This window comes from Schistocerca nitens, chromosome 4 (assembly GCF_023898315.1).
Source record: "Schistocerca nitens isolate TAMUIC-IGC-003100 chromosome 4, iqSchNite1.1, whole genome shotgun sequence".
In the NCBI taxonomy this organism is placed as follows: Eukaryota; Metazoa; Arthropoda; class Insecta; order Orthoptera; family Acrididae; genus Schistocerca; species Schistocerca nitens.
Genome location: NC_064617.1, coordinates 741,889,941 through 741,914,838, shown reverse-complemented (window position 1 = coordinate 741,914,838; position 24,898 = coordinate 741,889,941). Strand labels below are relative to the sequence as shown.

Sequence of the window (24,898 nt, the reverse complement as noted above, 5' to 3'; positions counted from 1 at the left end):
TTGTTAAATGGACTGCACATTGATAGTTTTGTCGCATATATTTAGTTCAGTTCTAATTATGTTTCACACTTCTTAGAAATCTAATCTCTGTACCTTGAATTTGTATTTCTTACCTCCTGTATACCATCCATGATCCATTTCCACAAAATAGTGTCTCTAAAGTAACAGCCTTATAAAATCATAATCCTACGTGTTTTAAAGTTTACTTATTCAATTATTTGTTGATTATTACACATGTATATATTACGAAACCTACTCATTTTACTTTGTTGCCTTAGTCATAATCATACGCTATATACCTGACTGGTTATCTGATATGTTGCTTTCATGTGTAACTTACACTATTATGTTTTTGTGAAGGATAGTTTAGGTCCGAGTTTGGTTGAGTCGTTTTAATTTTCTGCAAAAAAATTTTTTGGGCATATTCGTAACTTGCTGTATCAAATTCATGCAGGGCATTTTCGTTCCTTGAAATCATGGTGACTGAGAAGGTTTTTAACAAGTAGTCTTCTCGTTCTTCTTCAATTTCCATTTTAGACAGTAAGTAGCTTAAAGTAAGGAGTGATTATTTTATAACGCAGACGCCACGATCGGAGTTCAGTAGAGGAACTATGTACACCAAGTGGATCGCTAAAAAGCAACTTATGTCTCAGAAATAAAATTAAACACATTGTTCGCCACCTCAATGTTATTGCAATCACATGAGGAAAATAGAACTATTTTTATTTTTGTATGAGCATTCTTTTTACACATGTCTTTAAATAAATCAACAATGAAATTTGAGGGAGTGCCACCTTCTGCCATTTATTACTTCCCAGAAAACCAATGATAAGTACTTTCAACTTGGATAGAACATATTTGTTGTTTCAGGTACAGCGAGAAACTCCAAGGTGCCTTTAACATTAGCAAGAGAAAGAATTTCATAAACGGAATAAACGAAGCAGTATCATGGATCTCAATGTTCGGCGGGTATGCTGTAGCGTTCTGGTATGGTGTGGAACTCATTATCAGAGACAAAGACTACCCTGAGAGCCAAAAGACCTATGACGTCAGCACAATGATCACTGTAAGTATGAGACACTGGGTGCCGTGTCATACAATAAATTGACAACTCTTATAGACCAACATGGGAGTGGACACTATTAACGTGAAAGTCAACCACGTTTGGGCATCAATCAAATCTATATAGCTGTACATTTATTTATCTGCTGTATTCATACTGATAAAGTCCGCCCCAATAGCTGAGTGGTCAGCGTGATGGATGGCCGTCCTACGGGCCCGGGTTCGATTCCCAGCTGGGTCGGGGATTTTCTCCGCTTAGAGACTGGGTGTTGTGTTGTCTTCATCATCATCCGGCGCGCAGGTCCCCCAATGTGGCGTCGAATGTAATAAGACCTGCACCAAGGCTGCCGGACCTGCCCCGCAAGGAGCCTCACGGCCAATGACGCCAAACGCTCATTTCCATTTATACTGATAAAGGCAGATGTTGCAATTAAATTATTGAAGGTATTATGGCATGGTGCCGTTTCCTCTACCTGACACCAGTTTTAGGTAATATGACTACTTTTCCTGCGTAATAATTCATTATAAACTGGAAAAAACTGGAAACCTTTAGGATATCAATAATCCCACACCAGTGAAAGTGACAGGTATAGGAATCGTCGGGGAAATGCCTGGTAACTATACAAAAACTTCCAGCTGCTTCAATAAAACTCTCGAGGTAACAGTTGGAAGTAAGGAGCTGTGGAAGAATGAACCATGATACTGTTCAGGAGACACGTTCTGGTTTACTGACGGACGAAAAACAGACGAAGGCCAGAGTATACGGGATAAAGCCTAGAGACTATAGAGAGCAGTTTCTCTATGAAGCTACCATGGTACTCCACGAGGAAATATTTGCTACCAGTGTATGTGCAGAGGAGAATCTACGTAGGTGCTACAAGATTCTTAGCATCTATATTCATTCACACAGCGAAGGACATCTGAAATCTCTATTAGCCCCTGGAATGAGATCAGAGATTGTTGCAAAATGCCATGAAGCCCTTGTGAGGCTAGGGGCAACCAACAGGACAAACCAGCTAAGGGTCTCTGGTCACCGAGGAATTATCGGCAATGGACAAGCTGATACGCCCCTTTCCGCTCCCCTCCCCTTTATACCCTCCTCCTTATCTCCAACGAACCATAAAAATCCAAGAGGGCGAAGTTATCCCAATTGTATTAATGGGAAATTAACAATTCTTTGCCGGCCGAAGTGGCCGTGCGGTTAAAGGCGCTGCAGTCTGGAACCGCAAGACCGCTACGGTCGCAGGTTCGAATCCTGCCTCGGGCATGGATGTGTGTGATGTCCTTAGGTTAGTTAGGTTTAACTAGTTCTAAGTTCTAGGGGACTAATGACCTCACAAGTTGAGTCCCATAGTGCTCAGAGCCATTTGAACCATTTTTGAACAATTCTTTCCCCATCCCCCTCGCCGTCTTCTCAGTCTCCATCCAGTTACAGTCTAGTATCAAAACGACGTGTAAAAATTGTGGCCCCTCCTCCCTCCTCTCCTTCTTAGAGCCTAATCTTAAAATGAGGCGTAAAAAAACAGAGAATGTAACGAACAAAATAATTAAAATAGTCCGAAGTAGACTAAATGTATGACACCGGGCTGTAATCTCCTAACAGCTGCGGAAAAAGCTCGTAAAATTGCTTTACAAGCTGCTCCAAATGCAAGACCGCTCTGCAGAGAGCGCATAAGAGCCACTCCGAAAACACGTTCAGTTTTACCTATCATTCCAATATTTGCTGCATTATCTGCGCTCAGAAGACTAGCTAGTGGAGCCACTTGTACTGTTCAGGCAAAAAACGATGCGAAGGCTGTTCGCTAAAATTGGTTCAGATGCAAAGACATAATCATATAATGAAAGTAACAGCACTTTGTGAAGGGAAGGGTTTGTACTTAGGACCACATAGGAAATATGGACTTCGTCTGTATTTGAAGGGGAAGAAATCTGCTTAAACAGCCTTCCAACACGCATGTTCACCAATATTTACTTAGAAAATTATGCTAAAAAGGGGTTCACCATAATTTTTCCCAAAACGTCTTAAAGGTGTGGAAGCACGATTTTTAACCTCCAGACTGAAAGGAAACCAGTTTCACATTCCATTACAAGAGGACGTGTAATGTTATATACTAGTTTGTTAGCATCGGCAATTTTCTGCCTCCTCCGTGAATAGTGATATATTTTAAAAGTTCTATTATGAAGCAGAATTAATACATTCGTATCACTCACCTAACATACAAAGGCATGGTCATCTTTGTTTAAAGTTTCTGAACTCTAGATAAATTAACAAGTCTCCCAGCACATACTGCCAGTATCGCAATGGACGTCGCCGAGTATGGTCTAACGTTTAGCTTGACTGGTAAAAGCTCTATATTTAACCTTACACTAAATTCATCTCATCAGCCGCGCGGGATTAGCCGAGCGGTCCAAGGCGGTGCAGTTATGGACTGTGCGGCTGGTCCCGGCGGAGGTTCGAGTCCTCTCTCGGGCATATGTGTGTGTGTGTGTGTGTGTGTGTGTGTGTGTGTGTGTGTGTGTGTATGTATGTGTGTCCTTAGGATAATTTAGGTTAGGTAGTGTGTTATCTTAGGGACTGATGACCTTAACAGTTAAGTCCCATAAGATTTCACACACCTTTGAACCTTTTTTTTTATCTCATCAACCGTACGAAACTGCCTTACTCAACTCATTTGCCTACAGTTCCATACCGATTATTACTTTAAAAAATAATAACTTCTATTTTCATAACCAGACAGGCGATGCGGAAATTTCGAACAGAGTTACTTTAAAATGTGGAACTTATGAACTCCACATTTTTTCCGTCCCTTTGAGAGAGCCGTACAATATCAGGAACGATCAAGAAGATGGTGAGAACAAATTAGTCGCCGCTAAGGCACATGCCAGACTAAGATCCATCGGAATATTTCTGAGGAAATTTAATGCATCAAGAAAAGAGGTAGGTTACAAAACCCTCGTTGGACTGGCGCTTGAATGCTGCTCCTCAGTCTATGATCCATACCAGATAGGATTGAAAGAGGACAGACAGAAGATCCAAAGTAGAGCAGTAGATTTCCTCATTTCCTTACATGTTCACTTACTAAGCTCAAAAGCGTCACGGAGATCCTCAACCATCTCCAGTGGCGGAGGTTGTGGGAGAGGTGTTCTGCATCCCAGTGTGGTTTACTGTTAAAGATCTAGAAGTTTCAGCCAATGCATTGATTTCTCCTACGTATATCTCGTGAGCAGTCCAGGAAGATGAAATTAGACTCGAACCCACACAGAGGCTTCACAGCTTTCTGCGAACCATTCGCGACTGTAACAGGAGAGGGGATTAGTGACAGTGCCGTACAAGATCCTTGCACCACACATCAGTACATATACAGGGTGGTCCACTGATAGTGACCGGGCCAAATATCTCACGAAATAAGCGTCAAACGAAAAAACTACAAAGAACGAAACTCTTCTAGCTTGAAGGGGGAAACCAGATGGCACTATGGTTGGCCCGCTAGATGGCGCTGCCATAGGTCAAACGGATATCAGCTGCGTTTTTTAAAATAGAAACCCCCATTTCTTATTACATATTCGTGTACTACGTAAAGAAAAATAAATTAGTTGGACCACTTTTTTCGCTTTGTGATAGATGGCGCTGTCATAGTCACAAACGTATAAGTACATGGTGTCTCGTAACATTCCGCCAGTGAGGACAATATTTGCTTCGTGATACATTACCCGTGTTATAATGGACCGTTTACCATTTTCGGGAAAGGTCGATATCGTTTTGATGTATGGCTACTGTGATCAAAATGCCCAACGGGCGTGTGCTATGTATGCTGCTCGGTATCCTGGACGACATCATCCAAGTGTCCCGACCGTTCGCCGGATAGTTACGTTATTTAAGGAAATGGAAAGTGTTTAGCCACATGTGAAACGTCAACCACGACCTGCAACAAATGATCATGCCCAAGCAGGTGTTTTAGCTGCTGTCGCGGCTAATCCGCACATCAGTAGCAGACAAATTGCGTGAGAATCGGCAATCTCAAAAACGTCGGTGTTGAGAATGCTACATCAACATCGATAGCACCCGTATCATATTTATATGCTCCAGGAATTGTATGGTGATGACTTTGAACGTCGTGTGCAGTTCTGCCAGTGGGCACAAGAGAAATTACGGGACGATGACAGATTTTTTGTACGCGCTCTATTTAGTGACGAAGCGTCATTCACCAACAGCGGCAACGTAAACCGGCATAATATGCACTACTGGGTAACGGAAAATCCACGATGGCTGCGAGAAGTGGAACATCAGCGACCTTGGCGGGTTAATGTATGGTGCGGCATTATGGGCGGAAGGATAATTGGCCCCCATTTTATCGATGGCAACCTAAATGGTGCAATATATGCTGATTTCCTACGTAATGTTCTACCGATGTTACTACAAGATGTTTCACTGCATGACAGAATGGCGATGCTCTTCCAACATGATGGATGTCTGGCACATAGCTCGCGTTCGGTTGAAGCGGTATTGAACAGCATATTTCGTGACAGGCGGGTTGGTCGTCGAAGCACCATACCATGGCCCGCACGTTCACCGGATCTGACGTCCCCGGATTTCTTTCTGTGGGGAAAGTTGAAGGATATTTGCTATCGTGATCTACCGACAACGCCTGACAACATGTGTCTGCGCATTGTCAGTGCATGTGCGAGCATTACGGAAGGCGAACTACTCGCTGTTGAGAGGAATGTCGTTACACGTATTTCCAAATACATTGATATTGATGGACATCATTCTGAGCATTTATTGCATTAATGTTGTATTTACAGGTAATCACGCTGTAACAGTATGCGTTCTCAGAAATGTTTAAAATGGCTCTGAGCACTATGGGACTTAACTTCTGAGGTCATCAGTCCCCTAGAACTTAGAACTACTTAAACCTGACTAACCTAAGGACATCACACATATCCATGCCCGCGGCAAGATTCGAACCTGCGACCGTAGCGGTCGCGAGGTTCTAGACTGTAGCTCCTAGAACCGCTCGGCCAACCCGGCCGGCGTTCTCAGAAATGATAAGTTCACAAAGGTTCATGTATCGCATTGAAACAACCGAAATAAAATGTTCCAACGTACCTACGTTCTGTATTTTAATTTAAAAAACCTACCTGTTACCAACTGTCCGTCTAAAATTGTGAGTTCCAACGTACCTACGTTCTGTATTTTAATTTAAAAAACCTACCTATTACCAACTGTCCGTCTAAAATTGTGAGCCATATGTTTGTGACTATTACAACGCCATTTATCACAAAGCGAAAAAAGTGGTCCAACTAAAATATTCATATTTCTTTACGTACTACACGAATATGTACTAAAAACTGGGTACCTATTTTAAAAAACGCAGTTGATATCCATTTGACCTATGACACCGTCATCTAGCGGGCCAACCATAGCGCCATCTGGTTTCCCCAGTCAAGTTAGACGAGTTTCGTTCTTTGTTGTTTTTTCGTTTGGCGCTTATTTCGTGAGATTTTTGGCCCGGTCACGATCAATGGACCACCCTGTATAGCGTGGCTTGCGGAGTATAGATATAACTGTAGAAGGACCCGCACAGCACCCCAGGTCGGCAGGGCAGCGTACATCTGGCATTATCTTTTTCACCATCACCACCATCCCTAGCGAACAGACCAACACGAAAGTGGGTTAATATTGCATTGTCATCGAGTTTTGAGCTATGTTTAAAATTTCAAGTCTCTAGCTCATCTGGAAGTTTAAAATTTATACCGAACAGATAAACAGAGAACAAAGCGATCTAATAAAAAGGGAGGTGATCTTTGAAGTGATTGCCGTCATTTACGGATATCAGTCATTGAAGGTTGACCCCTATTGTGATTGAACCAGTGGTGGGAATCTTCCTACAGGTCGGTCAAGGGGTCTGACGATGGCGTAATATATCACTGAAACTTGTAGCTCAATTAAACAATTTGGAAACTTTGACGAAATTCTAGTAAAATGGTGTTAAAGTGATTATGAAGAAGAGGAAGAAGAAGAAGACGTGAGGAAAAATGAGGAAGTTTCAGCATTAGGATGCAGAGTACTAAAAATACGACCGACATTCCCTGTGAGTTGTTATTCGTCATTGTGTTAGGCGAGGGAAAAGAAGGAGAAGAAGAAACTCATGATGATGATGAGCAGTTACATTATGAGTGTGAGGAAAAAATTTCGGTGACGTCTGCATTATTCGTTTCGAATATCATAAGAATGAACCATTCGGTCAACCTATTTTCGCATACAACGATTCCATATTGATTCTGATACAATATGAAAACACCTAACCATTGTCATGCGAGAGTCGTCTGTATATGAGGAAAGATTTGTCGATGATTCAGGACTGCAGAATGCCAACGAGATCGATTTCAGTAAAAATTGCGCATTTCACTCGTTTTCATGAGCGCTATCCAGGAATTTCAACGCTAATTAAAGGGCATGCATCTTTTACATCAAATGACGGCATAACAGAATGCTGATTAGGGAAAGAAAAATGAGCTAATGGAATCTGTTGCTGATGATGGACTTTTCGGCTTCTGTATCCCGCTCGTGATGGTACTTGGGTTCGCAGAGGATTACATGATTTCAAAAGCTCAACATGAATTTGTACTGAATCGTTGCAGAGAGGACACTAAATGTATTACTCCGAATAAAGCAAATACAAAGTAGAAAATAATGATCGAAAGATTTACTGGCAAATACCATAAATGCGAGTGTCAGGGAAAGAACAAATGTTATTATGGAGCAACTTAAAAAAATGTTCTGCGGTGGACTCTAGCACTCCGTACTTGGCGTTCAATTGAATATTTTCCGCTTAAAATTGTTACATGGATGGGGCAAGTTAAATCTAATGCAGTACTCGAAACAGCAAGATACGTAATTTTAGCTTTTCAGGCAAACACGTATTCGATTTCTTGTGACTGCAGCATATTCGATGACATAGGTGTAAAACAGAACTATTCAGTCCACTTTAGCACAAAGAATACTGAGCAAGCGCTTGAAATGTACTGCAACACTCAGCCACTGTATTGACTGGCGAAAGGACCTAGAAGTAATTCGCTCGTGAACCGTACAGAGTTCCAGAAGTGCCCTACACATTTTATCGATTCTTTGCGTCAAGATGAAGGAACACTAAAGTCGTCTCTAATTAACATGAGAATTGAAATAAAAACAAAAACACAGTTCTCAATAAATATTACGGCAGGTTATTCACGAATCTGCTTTATATACGATGACTTCAACTAAATGGGAAACAAGGAATTTCCATGTACGAGAGATTTAACGCTGTGCTTATCTCAACCAAGACTGGCGTCTTGATCAGTGATCTCTAAGAGTATATAAGAAGTTTTGACAGTCATAACTCATCAGTAATCTTTTGACGTCGTAGGACGCCGACATGTTACTCAGTGTAAGGAGGATGTATTTTTCCAGAAACATGTTTGATTGGCCAGGAGTACTCTGATAAGACACTATTCGGTATGTGTGTACAAAAATAATGCATAGCATTGACCTTGGATTCATTTTTAAATTACACCAGAGTATGTTTATGTACACATTGAGTTGACGTATTAAATGCAGCAAGATCACTTTTTCGTAAAAGCTACGTGCCTACTTGAATAGTGCACAACTATGCCTTGGCATCGCTTTAACATTTCGTCAGAGGTATGTATGTATACGTAAATAACATAACTTGACACCGCTTTTATGCCATAAATAATGAATGTCTTTGACTTTCTAGGCAGTAACGAATATCTTTGATCTTCAAGTTGGAGCTACGTAATCTTTTACTGCACGAGTGACAATTTCTACGTATGTTTGACGCTGTATCAGTTGATGGGTGGAGGGTGGGGGTGGGGGTGGGGCGGCGATCAGAATTGTTATATTGTTCAAGATGGCTTGTAAATCTTTTTACTGATTATCTGTTTAGTCATATCTCTGCTGTCCTCATTGGACCTGAAAGTTTAATAAACAAACGCCAAAAGTCAATGTGGCTAATACACATATTATTTCGTATAAACACTGTATACATCACTAAAGCATTAGAACATAGTTTGTAACATATTAAAGGAAGTTCATGATCTTCACAAATTAGCAAGCCACATAGTGTTGTAGAGATCATGGACTTTTGTTAATATGGTACAAGGTATGGTCTAAAGCTTCAGTACTGTACGGAAAACAGAGTTTATATGAAATAATATTTGTATTAACCACCTTGACTTGGACTGTTTATTAAACTTTCAGACCCGATGATGACAGAAAAGATATGTCGGAACCGGTAATAAAAAAAAATTAAAACTGATTTTGGTGAACTTGATTTTTTAAAAATAATGTAACAATTGTCACACATCATTTTAATACTACATCATGACTGACTGGAAAGCAGGGGGAGGGGGAAGGGTTATAGGGCACATTTGGGATATTTAATGAAAAGACGCTCCAGTTGTTTTTTTAGAACTTCATTAAGTTCACACGAGCGACTTCGGCGTTTATATTAGACAACTATCAAGTGCGTCTGAAAGTTATGCTGCAGAGAAGCAAGACTGCTTCTCTACAGTGTAACTTTCAGATGCGCTTAATAATGACGTAATATAATGGCCGAAACTGGCAGTTCATCTGAAAGTTATTGCTTCTCTACAGCCAACTTTCAAGTGCACTCGATAATTGCCTAATATAAAGCCCAAAGCAGGTCGTGTGAACTTAATACAGCTCTAAAAAGAGCATCTGGAGCGCATTTTCATTTAATGAGCATCAATTACGATACAGCATCATAATCATCCAGACATGGAGAAACTAACAACTGAGACAGTGGCATGTCTTTTGATTGATAGGAGATAGAGAGGAGGGAGGGAGAAGGGGTGTGACTTGATTTGAATAATAATGTAATTTGACACCGTTTTAACACATCATTTATATACTACACTCTGTACACTCTGATTGGTTGGAAGGAGGATTTTTTTTTTATTTCCCACTAACGCAACTGGGCTATTTCCACCATCTTGGATTTTCCGTTGGGTGTTTCATTTTAATAACAAGCTATGTTTGGCTTGAGATGAGAGTAAAGGGAAGGGAATAGGGTTTTTAGTTTTCCATTAACACATTTATGCTAGATTTTTGAAAGGCTCTTTTATTTTTAGTGCTGCGCTATTATTTATTGGAGATAATGGGGAGTGGAAGGGAGAAGAGGGAGTGGAAAAGTGGGCATGGCTTCCCACTGATAGGAATTATAAAGTCACTTACAAGTGTGGCGTCACTGATAGGACTGATGATGTCTTAAGGTGAATGACTTTGATCAAGCGATGCCACAAATATAAAGTAAGTGCGCCAGTTTCCCAATAGCATTAGTACCAGAGATGCGCAAGTACTATCAGAATAATTTGATACAGTTCGTATAAAACCGCAAGTGAGACATTCTCATCAATTAAATGGAATGTTTGGAAGGAGTAAATTGAATACTGTTGGACACATTTAGAAAACCGGTACTGTAGGAATTAATTCTTTTGCATGCTGTGTATCATGTAAGTTGAAATACTATATAAGATGAATTAATTATTATTGTGAGGATTTGGGAAGCTGGGCAGATAATTTCTGTCTTTAATGGATGGATTTTTATTTTTCGATACAGATTTTCTTTTCCGTTATGAATGGGACGTGGGTGTTCTATTCGGTGACTGCTCGCGTTGAGGCTTTCTCTACCGCTAGAGGCGCTGCTGCCAAGATATTTGCTGTAATAGACCGCGAGTCGCACATCAGCAGTGTGTCTGATGAGGGGGACAAGCCACACTACGCTCGTGGGGATATCACCTTCAAGAACGTCCACTTTGAATACCCGTCACGGCGGCGAGTTCAGGTAAGACAAATAATAATTGGAAGATTATTGTTTTATTCATTGAAGTTGTCTGAGTCGTAAAGCTTCACTTTCATATCCATTAAGACGAGTAGTATCCGGAGCAGATCCGCAACTCGTATTTGCACGAACAGTTTCAAAAGTTCGACTAGGGAAGCCCTTGTTTGCCGCAACTGATTTGTTGCACTATTCTATACCCTCTGATTTACTATTTTTGTCCGGTACGTAAGTAGTGTATGTTATAACCTTTGTTTTGCATCATCTTACGTCCAGTTTTAAAAACGTTTGGATTAAAGTGACGAATAGCAAAGTGGCTACAACGTCCTGTTTTCAAACACGTAAGAAACTACTTATCTAAACACAGTAACGATCACAAGCAAACGTTTTCTCTAATATTGTTATTTCAGTTATTATGAAAGAGAGAAATACACTATGTGGTCAAAAGTATCCGGACACCCCGAAAAACATACGTTTCGCGTATTAGGTAAACTGTGCTTCCACATACTGGCAGGTACTCACTATTACCGACCTGAGTAGCGCTAGACATCGTGAGAGAGCAGAATGGGGCGCTCCGCAAAACTCACGGACTTCGAACATGGTCAGGATACTGGGTGTCACTTGTGTCATTCGTCTGTAGGCGAGATTTACACACTCCTAAACATCCCTAGGTTCACTGTTTCCAATGTGATAGTGAAGTGGGAACGTGAAGGCACACATAAAGCACAAAAGCGTACAGGCCGACCTCGCCTTTGGACTGACAGAGACAGCCGGCACTTGAAGAGGGTCGCAATATGTAATAGGCAGACATCTATCCACACCATCACACAGGAATTCCAAACTGCATCAAAATCCACTGTAAGCGTTATGACAGTTAGGCGCGAGGCGAGAAAACTTGGATTTCATGGTCGAGCGGCTCCTCATAAGCCACACGTCATGCCGGTAAATGGCAAACGACGCCTCGCTTGGTGCAAGGAGCGTAAACATTGGACGATTGAACAGTGGAAAAACGTTGTATGGAGTGACGAATCACCGTTCACAATGTGGCGATCCGATGGCAGGGTGTGGTTATAGCGAATACCTGATGAACGTCATCTGCCAGCGTGTGTAGTGCTAACAGTAATGCTCGGAGGCGGTGGTGTTATGCTGTGGTCGTATTTCTCATGGAGGGGGCTTGCATCCCTTGTTGTTTTGGGTGGCACTATCACAGCACAGGCCCACATTGATGTTTTAAGCACATTCTTGCTTCCCATTGTTGAAGAGCAATTCGGGGATGGCGATTGCATCTTTCAACACGATCGAGCACCTGTTCATAATGCACGGCCTGTGGCGGAGTGGTTACACGGCAATAACATCCCTGTAATGGACTGGCCTGCACAGAGTACTTAGCTGAATCGTGTAGAACACCTTTGGGATGTTTTGGAACCCCAACTTCGTGCCAGGCATCACCGACCGACATCGATACCTCTCCTCAGTGCAGCACTGCGTGAAGAATGGGCTGCCATTCCCAAAGAAACCTTTCAGCGCCTGACTGAACGTATGCCTGCGAGAGTGGAAGCTGGGCCAACACCATACTAAGATTTTCCTGAAGTGCTTTCCTGGTTTCAGATTCTTCAAGGCCTCAACCTGAAAGTCAAAGCTGGCGAGACAGTGGCTCTTGTCGGCTGCTCCGGCTGTGGGAAGTCCACGTGCATCCAGCTTATTCAAAGATTCTACGATCCTCGCCTGGGATCAGTGAGTATTTCATAGGACAGTTGACAAGTATGAACCAATCTGAGGTACTAATAGTAATCTGAATCACTAATATAATGGTATTCATTTAAATCAATGGGGAAAGTTGAAAATTTGCACCGGACTAGTATTCAAACCTATGTCTCCCACTCACTAAGGCAGACGCGTTGACCACTACACCAACCGGACACAATGGTCAGCGCAACTGTATGGACTACCCTAGCACACCTGGTGTCAGACCCAGATTCTAAACTTGTGTCACACACCACTGATGTAATTACCCTGTTCATTAGCCTCATTAGTCGCAGCATCTCGCCGATTTCCGTAAGAGGTCGAGCTTGGTGTGCATCTGCACTGAAGGGCTAATGGCGCAAATGGCTCTGAGCACTATGGGACTTAACTACTGAGGTCATCAGTTCCCTGGAACTTAGAACTACTTAAACCTAACTAACCTAAGGACATCACACACATCCATGCCCGAGGCAGGACTCAAACCTGCGACCGTAGCGGTCGCGCGGTTCCAGACTGTAAAGCCTAGAACCGCTCGGCCACTCGGGCCGGCACTGAAGGGAACGTTGCCAGCCATCACCTTAATTATGTACGTGACGTCTGCTTTCCAAGACATGTCCGCTGTGTGCGGAGGGCACAGTAGTCAGCGTATTTCACTAGTAAGCAGGAGACTCAGGTTCGAATCCCGGTCCAGCACAAATTTTCAACTTTCCCTATTGATTTAAATCAATGCTCACGGGCTGCTAATGTCTTTAATTCCTTTGTGTTTTGATTCATAACGGCTGCTGGATCAAAGATGGTATCTATTCTTTCGGACTGTCTTAAAGGACAGGTACTACATATGTAGGCGAGGAGGGCCAATGATCCCTTCTTCGTTGCAGACGTACACCAATCTCGAACACTTAAGGGAACCGACGAAACGCCACGAGTAATTGGGATAATGTGCAAGTGGCAACACATCAGTAGCGTGTGAATAAATTGAGATTTTGAGCCTAACGGGAGGCGCGTTAGAGCAGTATGTGCAGCTGCCATGACCACCGTGTCCAGTGTTCAGCAGGAGACCCGGTTTCTAATCCCAGTCCAGCGCAAATTGATTTACGTCAAAGGCAGATTCACAGTGACTTCGGATATGTCCGAAAGAACAGACACGACATACTCGTACGTTCTAGTTGTAACGCTGTAGATAACAATCGCCTCTAGGGTCACTTGATACGTTCAGCCCTATGTTCCGCACATCCATGCAGTTACGTCTTGTAGAGATATATTAAAGTGAGTAGAAGTGGGATTTGAATGAACTAAGGGCTAAAGATTGAGGGATGGTTTGCCCTTTTAGATATACTCGGTGTACAACGTGAGTTTACACGCTGTGTCTGAGAGGTATGGTAGTGAAGACGGGAGCACGTCGCGAGTTAACCGACTTTGAACGTGGGCTCAAAACGCAAGGGCCACAGCGTATCGGGAACTACACAAAAATTCGGATTTCTGAGGTCAGCAATGTCAAAGATGTGGCTTTTGTATCGTGTAGGTATCGTTTCCACACACATAAAACAACTGTGCAGGACAATTACAAATGTTTCGTTTTGCCTCGCCCGAGTCTTCGTGGTGACCGACGGTATATTGTCATACAGCAGCCTGTCTGACTATCAGAGACAAGAAACTCTTTCTACCAGGACTTTACGAAGACAAATTCACCACATACGTTTCAGCAGCAGTCAATGGCCGACTACTGTCCGAGGGCTTTCCCACTTGGCTTCGCCACCTGATGCATACATCGACTATTATGTTATATTTACATACTGAGGCCCTACATCTTCATCTGGCAATCCTCACGTATCCAGTTGTGGGTTCAAATTCACACTGACAGTAATTTTTACGAAAGCCTATATGTGTTCCGCATACGTACGTACGTACATACACAGCTATCACAAGGCCAGCAGACACCCTCTGCTAGCAGAAACTGCCTCAATTCCTTCGCGTTTTGTGCTCAGTTCCAACAGGTGTCTTCAGTCCTCAGGGCTGCCAGGTCCTTCCCCAGGTCTTCCTCCAGCGCTGCCGTAGTCGTCTTAAGGGGCGTCTGGTTTCCTTTCCAGTGCCTTCTTCACCGGTCTTTCTTCTGGCATACGGGATACATGGCTCGCCCAATCAATTCTTTTGCATTTCAGCTTCTGTAAGATTGTTGCTAAGCATCAAGAGGTAGATTGGCTCATTCTTCGTGCTGCTAAATTCTCCTTGGTCGAAGATTTATTCCCGTATCTCCTTCATTACTCTTCTTTCAGATATTAATAATTTTTCCTTCTCAGCTTAGTCGTGTTCCGCGTTTCTGAACTGTAGTTGATTGCTGGGTTATCACTTTGCTGTGTACTCTCATTTTTCTGTTCGTTTTTATCAATTTTGAGCTGAGCTCCTCCCTGAGGGAACACATGCATTTCATTCCCATCGTTGTTCTTTCCATGATGTGCATTTCTATTCTGTAGTCACTGGTAAATGAAGATCCGAAGTATCTGTACTGGAGAACTCTCTTGAACGCCATGCCATCTGTTTCATGAGAAACTTGCTGCTCTTGTCTTCTTCCTAATTGCATGAAGTCATGTTCAGCCCAACCTTCCGTACTTAGCTGCCCATTTTCTGGTACATTCCTTTCAACTCATGGTTCGACCCACTTAGTAGAACAACATGATCTGCAAATGTGAGAAATTGGAAGTTACCATCCATGTTTACTGTAACCCACTCCTGTTGCCTACATTCCGTTATTATTTTCACTCATATTACTCCGAACAGAACACAAGAGAGAGCATCCCCTTCTCTCACGCGTGTCTCAAAGTTTCTGATGTGACCCCTCGGAGCCGGCCGGAGTGGCCGAGCGGTTCTAGGCGCTACAGTCTGGAGCTGCGCGACCGCTATGGTCGCAGGTTCGAATCCTGCCTTGGGCATGGATGTGTGTTATGTCCTTAGGTTAGTTAGGTTTAAGTAGTTCTACGTTATAGGGGACTGATGACCTCAGAAGTTAAGTCCCATAGTGTTCAGAGCCATTTTTGACCCCTCGGAAAAGCACTGCTGCCTTTTGTCCACTCGTACAAGTTTGCACGATTCTCATTAGCTTCTTGGGAACTCTGAAGTCACGCAGTGCACTGCATAGAAAATTCCCGTGGATACTGTCGTATGCACATTGAAAATCGACGATCAAACTATAAATATGTTTATGGCGTTCCCAGTGTTTTGCCAACAATTATCTTAAACTGAAAATGTGATCAACTGTCGATCGGTTTATTCAAAAGCCAGCTTGGTATTTCTGTATGTTGTTCTCTGTGAAGGGTTGTAATTTTTTGAGGATAATGGTAGACAGTACTTTCTAGGTTATATCCAGCTAGCTGATACCTCTGCAGCTACCACATTCCATTTGGCTTCACTTCTTGTATATCGGGCATTTCATGGCCAATTTAACTTCTTCTGTCAATATCTCATTCTATCATATCATCTGAATCAGTTTATACCTTTTTTAGTGGAAGCACTCACCTCGCTCTTTGATCAGTTCTCCTATTATCCTATCCTACCTTGGGGCGTTGTTGTTTCATTTTCTGTAGTCTTCGCATATGCGTTATAGCGGCTTTTTTCAATTGTAGCGCTTTCCACAAGATTCTGAAATCAACGTTATATAATATTGCAATGTTCTAGCCAAGTACTTGCCGTACGATCCTATAAAAGCGCCGAACACAGGTTCAGCCTGGCCGGTTAACATACCAACACTAGATGTTCAGCGCGTGGATCTGAACTGGGTCTAGATCATTGCCCTGCGTCGCAAGGCAGTGCGTTTCACAGTAAGCTGTACGAACAGGTTCACACTGCGCAACACATTCTGCGGTAAATACGAACCTAAATCACTTGATGTGGATGCTGGGATGCTTCCTTTAACAATGCCGCAGTCTTTTCATGTTATTACCAATCTAGACTTGTTCATAGTTTCTAAGAACTCGATACGCACGAAACGGGAAACTCTAACCTTCTTACAACTCCGTTGATAATGTACAGGGCGAGGCAAAAAGAAAGATCAGATTTCCGTTGTTTATTATAAATGAATTATGGAAGATAGAAACGCATTGCGCGCGTCACTGGATTGAGGAAGATTCCAAGTTATTTGTTCGCGCAGACACTGTACCATACACTCAACATTAGCATCGAAACTGTAGTGCATTTCATCACAGGCTTCAGGAGGTTCCTGTTTATTGAGTCGACAGGGTCAACAATTCGATTTCCCAGATGCTGAAGAGTAGCTGCCGTAAGAGGGATAAAGGCTGTCTTTCAGGTATGCCTACAGAAAAAATCGCGATGCGTGAGGTCTGGTGAGCTGACAAGCCAAAATAAATGAAGAAGCTCTTGTTGTCCACCTCTTACAATCCAACCCTGTGGGTTGGTGTCGTTAACGCCGGTCGTCAAGGTGAAAGTGAGGTGGGAAGCCGTCGTGCATAAAAATGAAATCATTGCAGGCCGAGCGGTTCTAGGCGCTACAGTGTGTAACCGCGCGTCCGCTACGGTCCCAGGTTCGAATCCTGCCTCGGGCATGGATGTGTGAGATGTCCTTAGGTTAGTTAAGTAGTTCTCTAAGTTCTAGGGGGCTGATGACCTCAGAAGTTAGGTCCCATGGTGCTCAGAGCCATTTGAACCATGTTTTGAAATCATTGGAGTCTTCGCGAAGCTGAGGAAACGAAAGTTCTGTAAACTCTGTGAACAGAAACGGCACATTTCTGGCGAGTCTTTCATATTCGTTGACGCCGCCAGATAATGTGACAGCAAAATTCTTACAATAAAATGGTTAAAATGGCTCTGAGCACTATGGGACTTAACATCTGAGGTCATCAGTCCCCTACAACTTAGAACTAATTAAACCTAACTAACCTAAGGACATCACACACACCCATGTCCTAGGCAGGATTCGAACCTGCGACCGTAGCGGTCGCGCGGTTCCAGACTGCAGGGCCTAGAACCGCTCGGCCACACCGGCCGGCAAAATTCTTGCATTTAGGCGGTTTAGTTTCCTCGAGAGATGAAAGGTCTATTCGTCCGATACAATGAGCCATTCGTGGAAAGCGTCCTCGGCCATAACCTGGAGAACGGACTTGCAAAATTCGTGCCTTCTGCTATGGTCGCCGGGACACAATTTCTGCAGTACCTGCAACTTGTTAGCCGTCATACGCAGGAGTCGTTTCAGAACACACCACACCATTGTTTGAGGAAGTGGAAGTTTCTGGACTGCTCGTCGTGTGAAGGCATCTCGGATATGTTCGAAAATTTCAACAGACGTGCGTGGCCGACCAGTGCTTCTCCATTTCCGTATGCAACTAACATGCAAGAATTTTGTATGAGCGTGAAAAGGCAGCTTGTTGCTGAATCAACGGCGAAAGGCACGTTTCACTTGAACAATCTGTTGACTTCGAGTAAATTCCGATAAACAAGCGGTTTCTCTTGTGATATACTCAGTATGTTGTTACAAGCAAACAAGAGCGCAGCTGTGTCAATACTTTGGCCCTTCCCCTAGCCAGTGACATGCGCAATGCGTTTCTATCTTTTACTGTTTGTCCGTAGTAAAAAACTGAAATCCTTTGTTTCTTTTTGAATCACCCGGCATTATGATATGCAGAAGTGTGTGTACGTTATGGATACAAGAGTCTCCTGTGCGCTGGCAGGTGGAGCTGGACGGTCGTGACTTGAGGACGCTGAACGTGGGCTGGCTGCGCTCGCAGATCGGCGTGGTGGGCCAGGAGCCGGTGCTCTTCCAGACCACCATCGCGGAGAACATCCGCAACGGGCGAGACGACTGCACCATGGAGGACATCGAGGAGGCTGCCAAGACAGCCAATGCCCACGGATTCATCTCTAAGCTACCGCAGGTAAGACTGTGCTTTCTGCTTTACGTTAATCCTCGGAGAAAGCCACGGCGTTCCGGCAGACACCCAGGCAGTCATCTTCACGTGATGTATTGCATTTTAATATTATTAAATTATGATATAAAACATTAGTAATTACTCACACGAAAATGGCTATCTGGTTGTCAGCCGAAATTTTGTGGTAAGGGCTAGACGTCATGAGGCTGGAATCCTGAAACTTCGTGGAATACATACTGAAGTTGGCGGGACTAGGCGACTTCACTGTGGCATTGGTAACAATAAATCTGATTAATCCACAATAATCATAAATTTGTGTGAACCACTTATTAAGGAGACTGATTATCACGGACGTTATCGAATAATTAAATAAATAATAAGCAGGTAGTGATCAATAAAAGACAAATACTATGACATGAGACTGTGGCACAGTAATTTGGTCTACAATGAATTGTTTACTGTTTGAGTAAATCTATAGTCAAATAAAAACACAGACATATATATATTCGACTGCTGGATTCACATCGATTGTTAAATCAGTACAATTTTGATTTTAAAAAAATACAGAATTATTTATTAGTATCGCAGGTACAGCATTCGCAGGCTAAAAGTTCAGAGCGGAGCAGTAAAGTCACTAAAACATGCAGCGAAAATCTCGAAGTTCAACAACTGCACGCATCTCTTTAAACAATAACAAATTACCTACGATTGTAAAATCTTCAGTTACTGATAATCTGGCTTTAACTCTTAAGGTCAACAGCATTCAGAGTTCCAAAGCTTTCTAAGTCCTGAACCGATTTACAACGAAATGTTCTTAACTCCAAAATAACACTCTTAAGCTCAAGTGTTCCTGTAGCATTCGAAAGCATTCTAAATTCAGAACTGGTGGACACCGAAATATTTTTAACCCCAAAATAACATACTTCAGCTCAAGTGTCCCTGTGGCGGCAGAGTGCGTTCGAAACACCTTCCAATCCTACCACACAGCAACAAAAGACCTCGAACTCTGTCTTCCTTGACTATTTAAAACCTTGGTCGTATGAGCTCTGTAGTAACACGGTATCTTTCAACCTGGTCACCATTCGTGACGTATCATAAAGCGTACAAAAATGTAGGTATAAACATTAAGTACTCTTGATTAAATTTATGATTTCTTCTTTCAGTACTGACTCTACATTTAGTAGAAACGATTTGGTTTCTTTATCTCGTTTCTCTATTTCCGAAACTGTTTCTGAATATAGCCGACATGACATCTTTACACACTCTTGAGCAGCAGTCCTATGATAGTGAAATGACAATATCACATATATAAAGTTATCGAAATATCACTAAAGAAACATATGGATTCTTGCGTTAATGGGATAGGACTTTTGCGCAGTCATTAATCACGTGTATACCTGTGGAGAAATGTTAGTTTAGGCACCTTTTTTCTTGATATTCACTGAGCCATTTATAACTGTTTCCTTATTTGTTTAACGACAATAGAGACTTGTTCGTTCCATAGCTAACAAGAAGAACTCCAAAACGGCGTATTATATTCATACATCGAGCGTCTGCATTATTAGTTATGGATTTTACTAACAAATTTAGTTTCAATTTAATTTGCAAATAATAATTTTATAAATCTATTAATAATCTGGTGAACTCGTCCCATCATGGTGAAGTATCCGCAATCTTTAGATCGTGCATAGTATGTCTATCAACAATGTTAGTCTCTTCAGGAAATGTATCAGGTTTTCATTTTATACATTCACTCATTTTATCAACCTAAGAGCTCATCATGTGTGCCACTTGAGTCTCTGGATCTTCAGGATTTGTAAGTCGGTGACTCGCTGTTACATGGTACCTAGCACCTGTCCTGCACCAAACCCTGCCACCTTTCGAGAGATCATGCCAAAACCTTAAGCCAATCCATAAATCTTACATTTCTATTGCATCTCCTCTCTTGTTGCATTACTACGATACTCTTCAGGAATGATTTATACTTCTCCACATTCTACGGCAGCAGAGAAATGCGACTCTGGATTAGCTTAACTTCTTTCTCACTCACTGTGTATGATCGTCTGTTTACTTGTTGTGATTATGGAATAACCATAACAACTACTCAGATCGTGAAGTACGACTGGGAATGTAAATTGTGACTTATTGTACACTTTGCAGCCGACATGTGCAACAATCTGATGTGCTCCAGCGAAAGAGAAGTGGTCTCTACATTTAACATTACCTTCCATGGATGGTATTTGGAAAATTTGAGAAACCACTATGAGCAGAATGATAATTCTTTTTCGGGACTTACGTCCATGTATTTATTTCTTAATAAAATCTCATTTTCAGACTCCGCAATTACACTCAGCTGTTCAATGAACCATTTCGTCCATCTGTCCAGTTTAAACAATGAATATCCTTCATTATAGCCACAGTGTATGTAATAGGGAATGCTGAAAGATCAGTACACGTATGAGTAATTGTATACGTGATTTAAATTTTTATTCGTACATCTAAGGATAGGAATTGGCCATTAGTAACCTACAGAGATTTTTTATTAATCGATCCACACCAGAGCGTCTCTAAAATACTGATGATTGTACCGTTGCGCAAATACATGTGTTGATGTCTGTCGAACCGTGCTTGGATTTAGACGGATGCTCATTATCGAAACACAGGGTCGATATCTCCTTTTAGCAGACACCATACTGAGGTAGAAACATAGCGAGACGTATCTGATGTACGTCTTCAACTACGGAACAGACTGATCGCATGGTCCTACGAACATAAAACCTCCCAGCTGATAAACGAGAGCTTTGTGGACTCCTGAGGGTGGTATACACGCGGAGGGGAAAAGGTTTGGACCTAAATAACATCTACAAGGACTTAATGAGAGCAAACGGTCACGTTTACTTTGATATTAAACAAACTTGACCCAACAGCTTTGCCTATCATGAAGATCGTACAACTGGTTAGTTCAGAACTAAGTTGATGGGAGAAGATAGAGGTAGATGTCACTTGTTCACAGTAACCGTACATGCGTGATGGTAAATTACCTGGTCTCCTAACGCAATATATGGTAGTTATAGGGGTAATGGAGGCGAAAGCAGCATTTCTGGTAGCAAATACACGAATTATAGTGATAAAAGTAACACAACTATGTGCTGAAGACTTTGTAACAGCAGAAATTACACTGGGAGTGGAATCATGGATAGTCACATCATGATATGCACATTACTCGTATGACATTGAACCCTTTGCAGGTACAGTTAGGGAAATAACAAGTTTCTCCAGGTGCAAAAGATTACTCATCCTCGACGACATTAATGCAAGCTCAGCACTCGGGCGTGCTGATAGAGCAGATGTCAGAGAACAAGTAACAACGGACATCATAAGGGAGTGTAGCCTTTTTATGCTCAATAAGGCAGGGCAAGCCCCGACATACCGAGGAAATGTCGGAGGTATCAGTAAACTAGACATTTCATTAGCAAACATAACATTTGTAACACATACCACTGAATGGCAAGTACATGACAGAGCAACGCTCAGCGATCACAATGTAAAAGTTATACAGATTACTACACACAAAGTACAAACACACTCACTCTACAACATCCGCGATTGCTGCTGAGCAGGGTAAACTGGCAGACATTAAAAGATACTATAGAAAAATTCCACTTGCAGACTGCCCGACGAAGCGTTGATTAGAGAATATACATATTAACCGACCTGTTACAGAGAGATCAAATCGCTATAATCCATTAATCAATAACATACGTAAATAAAGTATACCATGGTCGACATTATTAACAAAAGAAAGCAAGACTCACGTGATAAAAGACGATACTATCAACGAGCAAAGACAACAAGAAGAAGAAGTCAGACTGCAACAGTACCTTGAAGCCGAACGGGGATACAAAGATGAATTACAAAAACAAGGTAGGACCGATGGGACAATTTTCTCAGGACAAACTTACAGAGTAACATATAGGGAGAGCCCTTCAAAATATAAACTGAGAGAATTGAAACACCAACGGTTAAGCTAATATCATAGCGACAAAACGGTACATGACGCAGAGCTGGAGATACTCGGTCAAGTATCTGCTAAACATGCTACTGCCAGACGATGACCCTTCACAAGAACATCACAATCACTGCTCCTTTCGCTCGTGAGGAGGCCGCGCTGGCAATAACGGAACTTAAGGACAAAAAAGCTTCGGTCCCAGATGGAGTCCACTCAGAAACCATTAGATTTGCTCGACAACAAATCGTCCCCTACCTGAGGGACATATTTAATGACTCTTTACAGCAAGAGGGAATAAATATACGCTTGTTGGAAGACGCTCAATTCAGTAATTGACAAAAAAATTTGGGGACAAGGACTCATTAGACCCAAAATCATATAGACCGACCTCTCTACTGACTGTACCACGCAAGGTCCAGGAGAAACTACTGTGTGACAGACTGCAGTTACACAGACCGCTTCTGGGCCTCAGTCCACATTATTATCGGTTCCGGCCAAGCAAGTTTATTGACGGTGCAAAAAATAGGTCAGCACATAGGGAAAATATGTGGTGGCAATATTAATTGATACATCTGGTGCTTTTGACAACCTTTCGTGGTCTGTGTAATCGCAAAGTTAAGACAAATGCAAATCACAACAGCTTCATATATCAGCTTTCTAGATTACTGCAGAGACAGAGTTGTAGAATGTGAGCAGGCCACTGAAGAGGCGTCAAGAAAATCACTAAAGGATGCCGAAATGTGTCCATATGTGGACCCACGATCTGAGTCATTGCTATTGAGCAGTGACCCATGTTCTGGGTCATCGCTATTGAGCCGCTGATAGACTCCATTTGCGTTTCTTCTAGAATATGCCGCTGATAGACAACCTAGACAGAGATGACGGGGCAAAGAGGATAGTAGCGTATGCTGATAATGCGCTCGTATCTGTTATCTCAAGAAGACGCTTTTAGCAATACGCTGCGCAGGTCCTCGTAGGCATCAATGATAAACTAACAACTGCAGCTAATAAAATAGTATACTAAGGCGAACTTAAAAGAAACCCAAGCATCAGCTATATAACACAAACTTCCAGCGCAATAGAATGATAAAATATCTAGGTTTGCACGTTGACGACAAACTAAAATATACTGAACATGTCAGAATTACAACTGACAAAGCAATGAAAATAGTACATAAATTAGCAAAACTAAGTAGTACAAAACATAGATTGCCCATAAAGACAATACGTGCATATCGTATCGCACTATTCGAATACATAGTATGGTTTCAGCGACCGTCTGGGCCCAGGGTGAAGAAATGTTCAGCTCGGGATGGTGGGTGCCTTGGCTCAACAAGGCAGAGGTACTATGCGGGTGATGAGACTGTGCCCCATTGACGTAACTGTCGGTCAAAGAGCAGCAATGTACTGATTGATGAAAGGCAGACACGACAAGGTATTTGAAATTATAGGAGATGATATCACGGAAAGGCCCAACTATACCGCTGCTGAAATGATACCTCGCAGAAGAGAATGGGTCTCGACAGAGAAGGGGCGTCACGTCTACGCCTATTTCCCAAACACCAAGGAACGAGCAAGGCTAAAACTTACAGGTCCCGCAGTTGGCGTGGTCCATTTTCTCAGTGGCTATGATCCATACCTAGAGCACCTCCACTTGTTAGGTCTCAGCCGAACACCCAAGTGCACTTGCGGAGAACTAGGAACTCCCGAACATTCACTTTACACTGTGACGGACTCACACACATACGAGCACGAACTGAATATGACACCGTAGCACAAATTCTACGACAGTCGAACGATTGGAGTATACTGAATGACATAATGATCTAACCGATAATGTATCACGTACCTTACATAACCGGTAAAGTGTCACGTACGTTACACAAATTATGGAAACAAGAGCAATCACATTCGCAAATGTGAGGTAACAGACAAACACGGGCTTGTAGGGCGCTCAACGTTCCAGGATTCTTGAAATGATACAGACCCAGACACAAACACAGAAACAGACTCAGAAGACGAAATTAAGGAACACAGACATGGATTAACTGTAATTTTAATAAATGTAGAAAATTCTTGAGTAATATGTGTAATTTAAGTGATATAATTATTTATTAAGCGTAGGTAAAATAATACCTGTAATCAAAATCATGCAACTGGTTACTGAAGCTTAGATAATGTTTCACCTTAGAGACACCACAAACACCAAGCACAGAACTTGCGGAAATAATGAGTCAAAGATACACAAATAAAGTACTGATTATGCCCTGTGTAAAGCACATATGACCTGTAACAAATGTAAAATACAAGTAATACAAATATAATCTGTACACGTAAATTTATCCGATGTA

At 42.2% G+C, this 24,898-nt stretch overlaps 1 protein-coding gene across 1 annotated transcript in view; it reads left to right on the top strand.

Annotated features, from left to right (window-relative positions):
• LOC126252985 (ATP-dependent translocase ABCB1-like) overlaps positions 1–24,898 on the top strand; it is a 209,928-nt gene that overhangs the window by 97,845 nt on the left and 87,185 nt on the right. The window contains exons 8-11 of the mRNA XM_049954013.1: positions 871–1,066; positions 10,704–10,928; positions 12,531–12,656; positions 18,341–18,544. Of these exons, the coding sequence (XP_049809970.1) occupies positions 871–1,066; positions 10,704–10,928; positions 12,531–12,656; positions 18,341–18,544 (751 nt within the window). The remainder of the gene's footprint in view (positions 1–870; positions 1,067–10,703; positions 10,929–12,530; positions 12,657–18,340; positions 18,545–24,898) is intronic.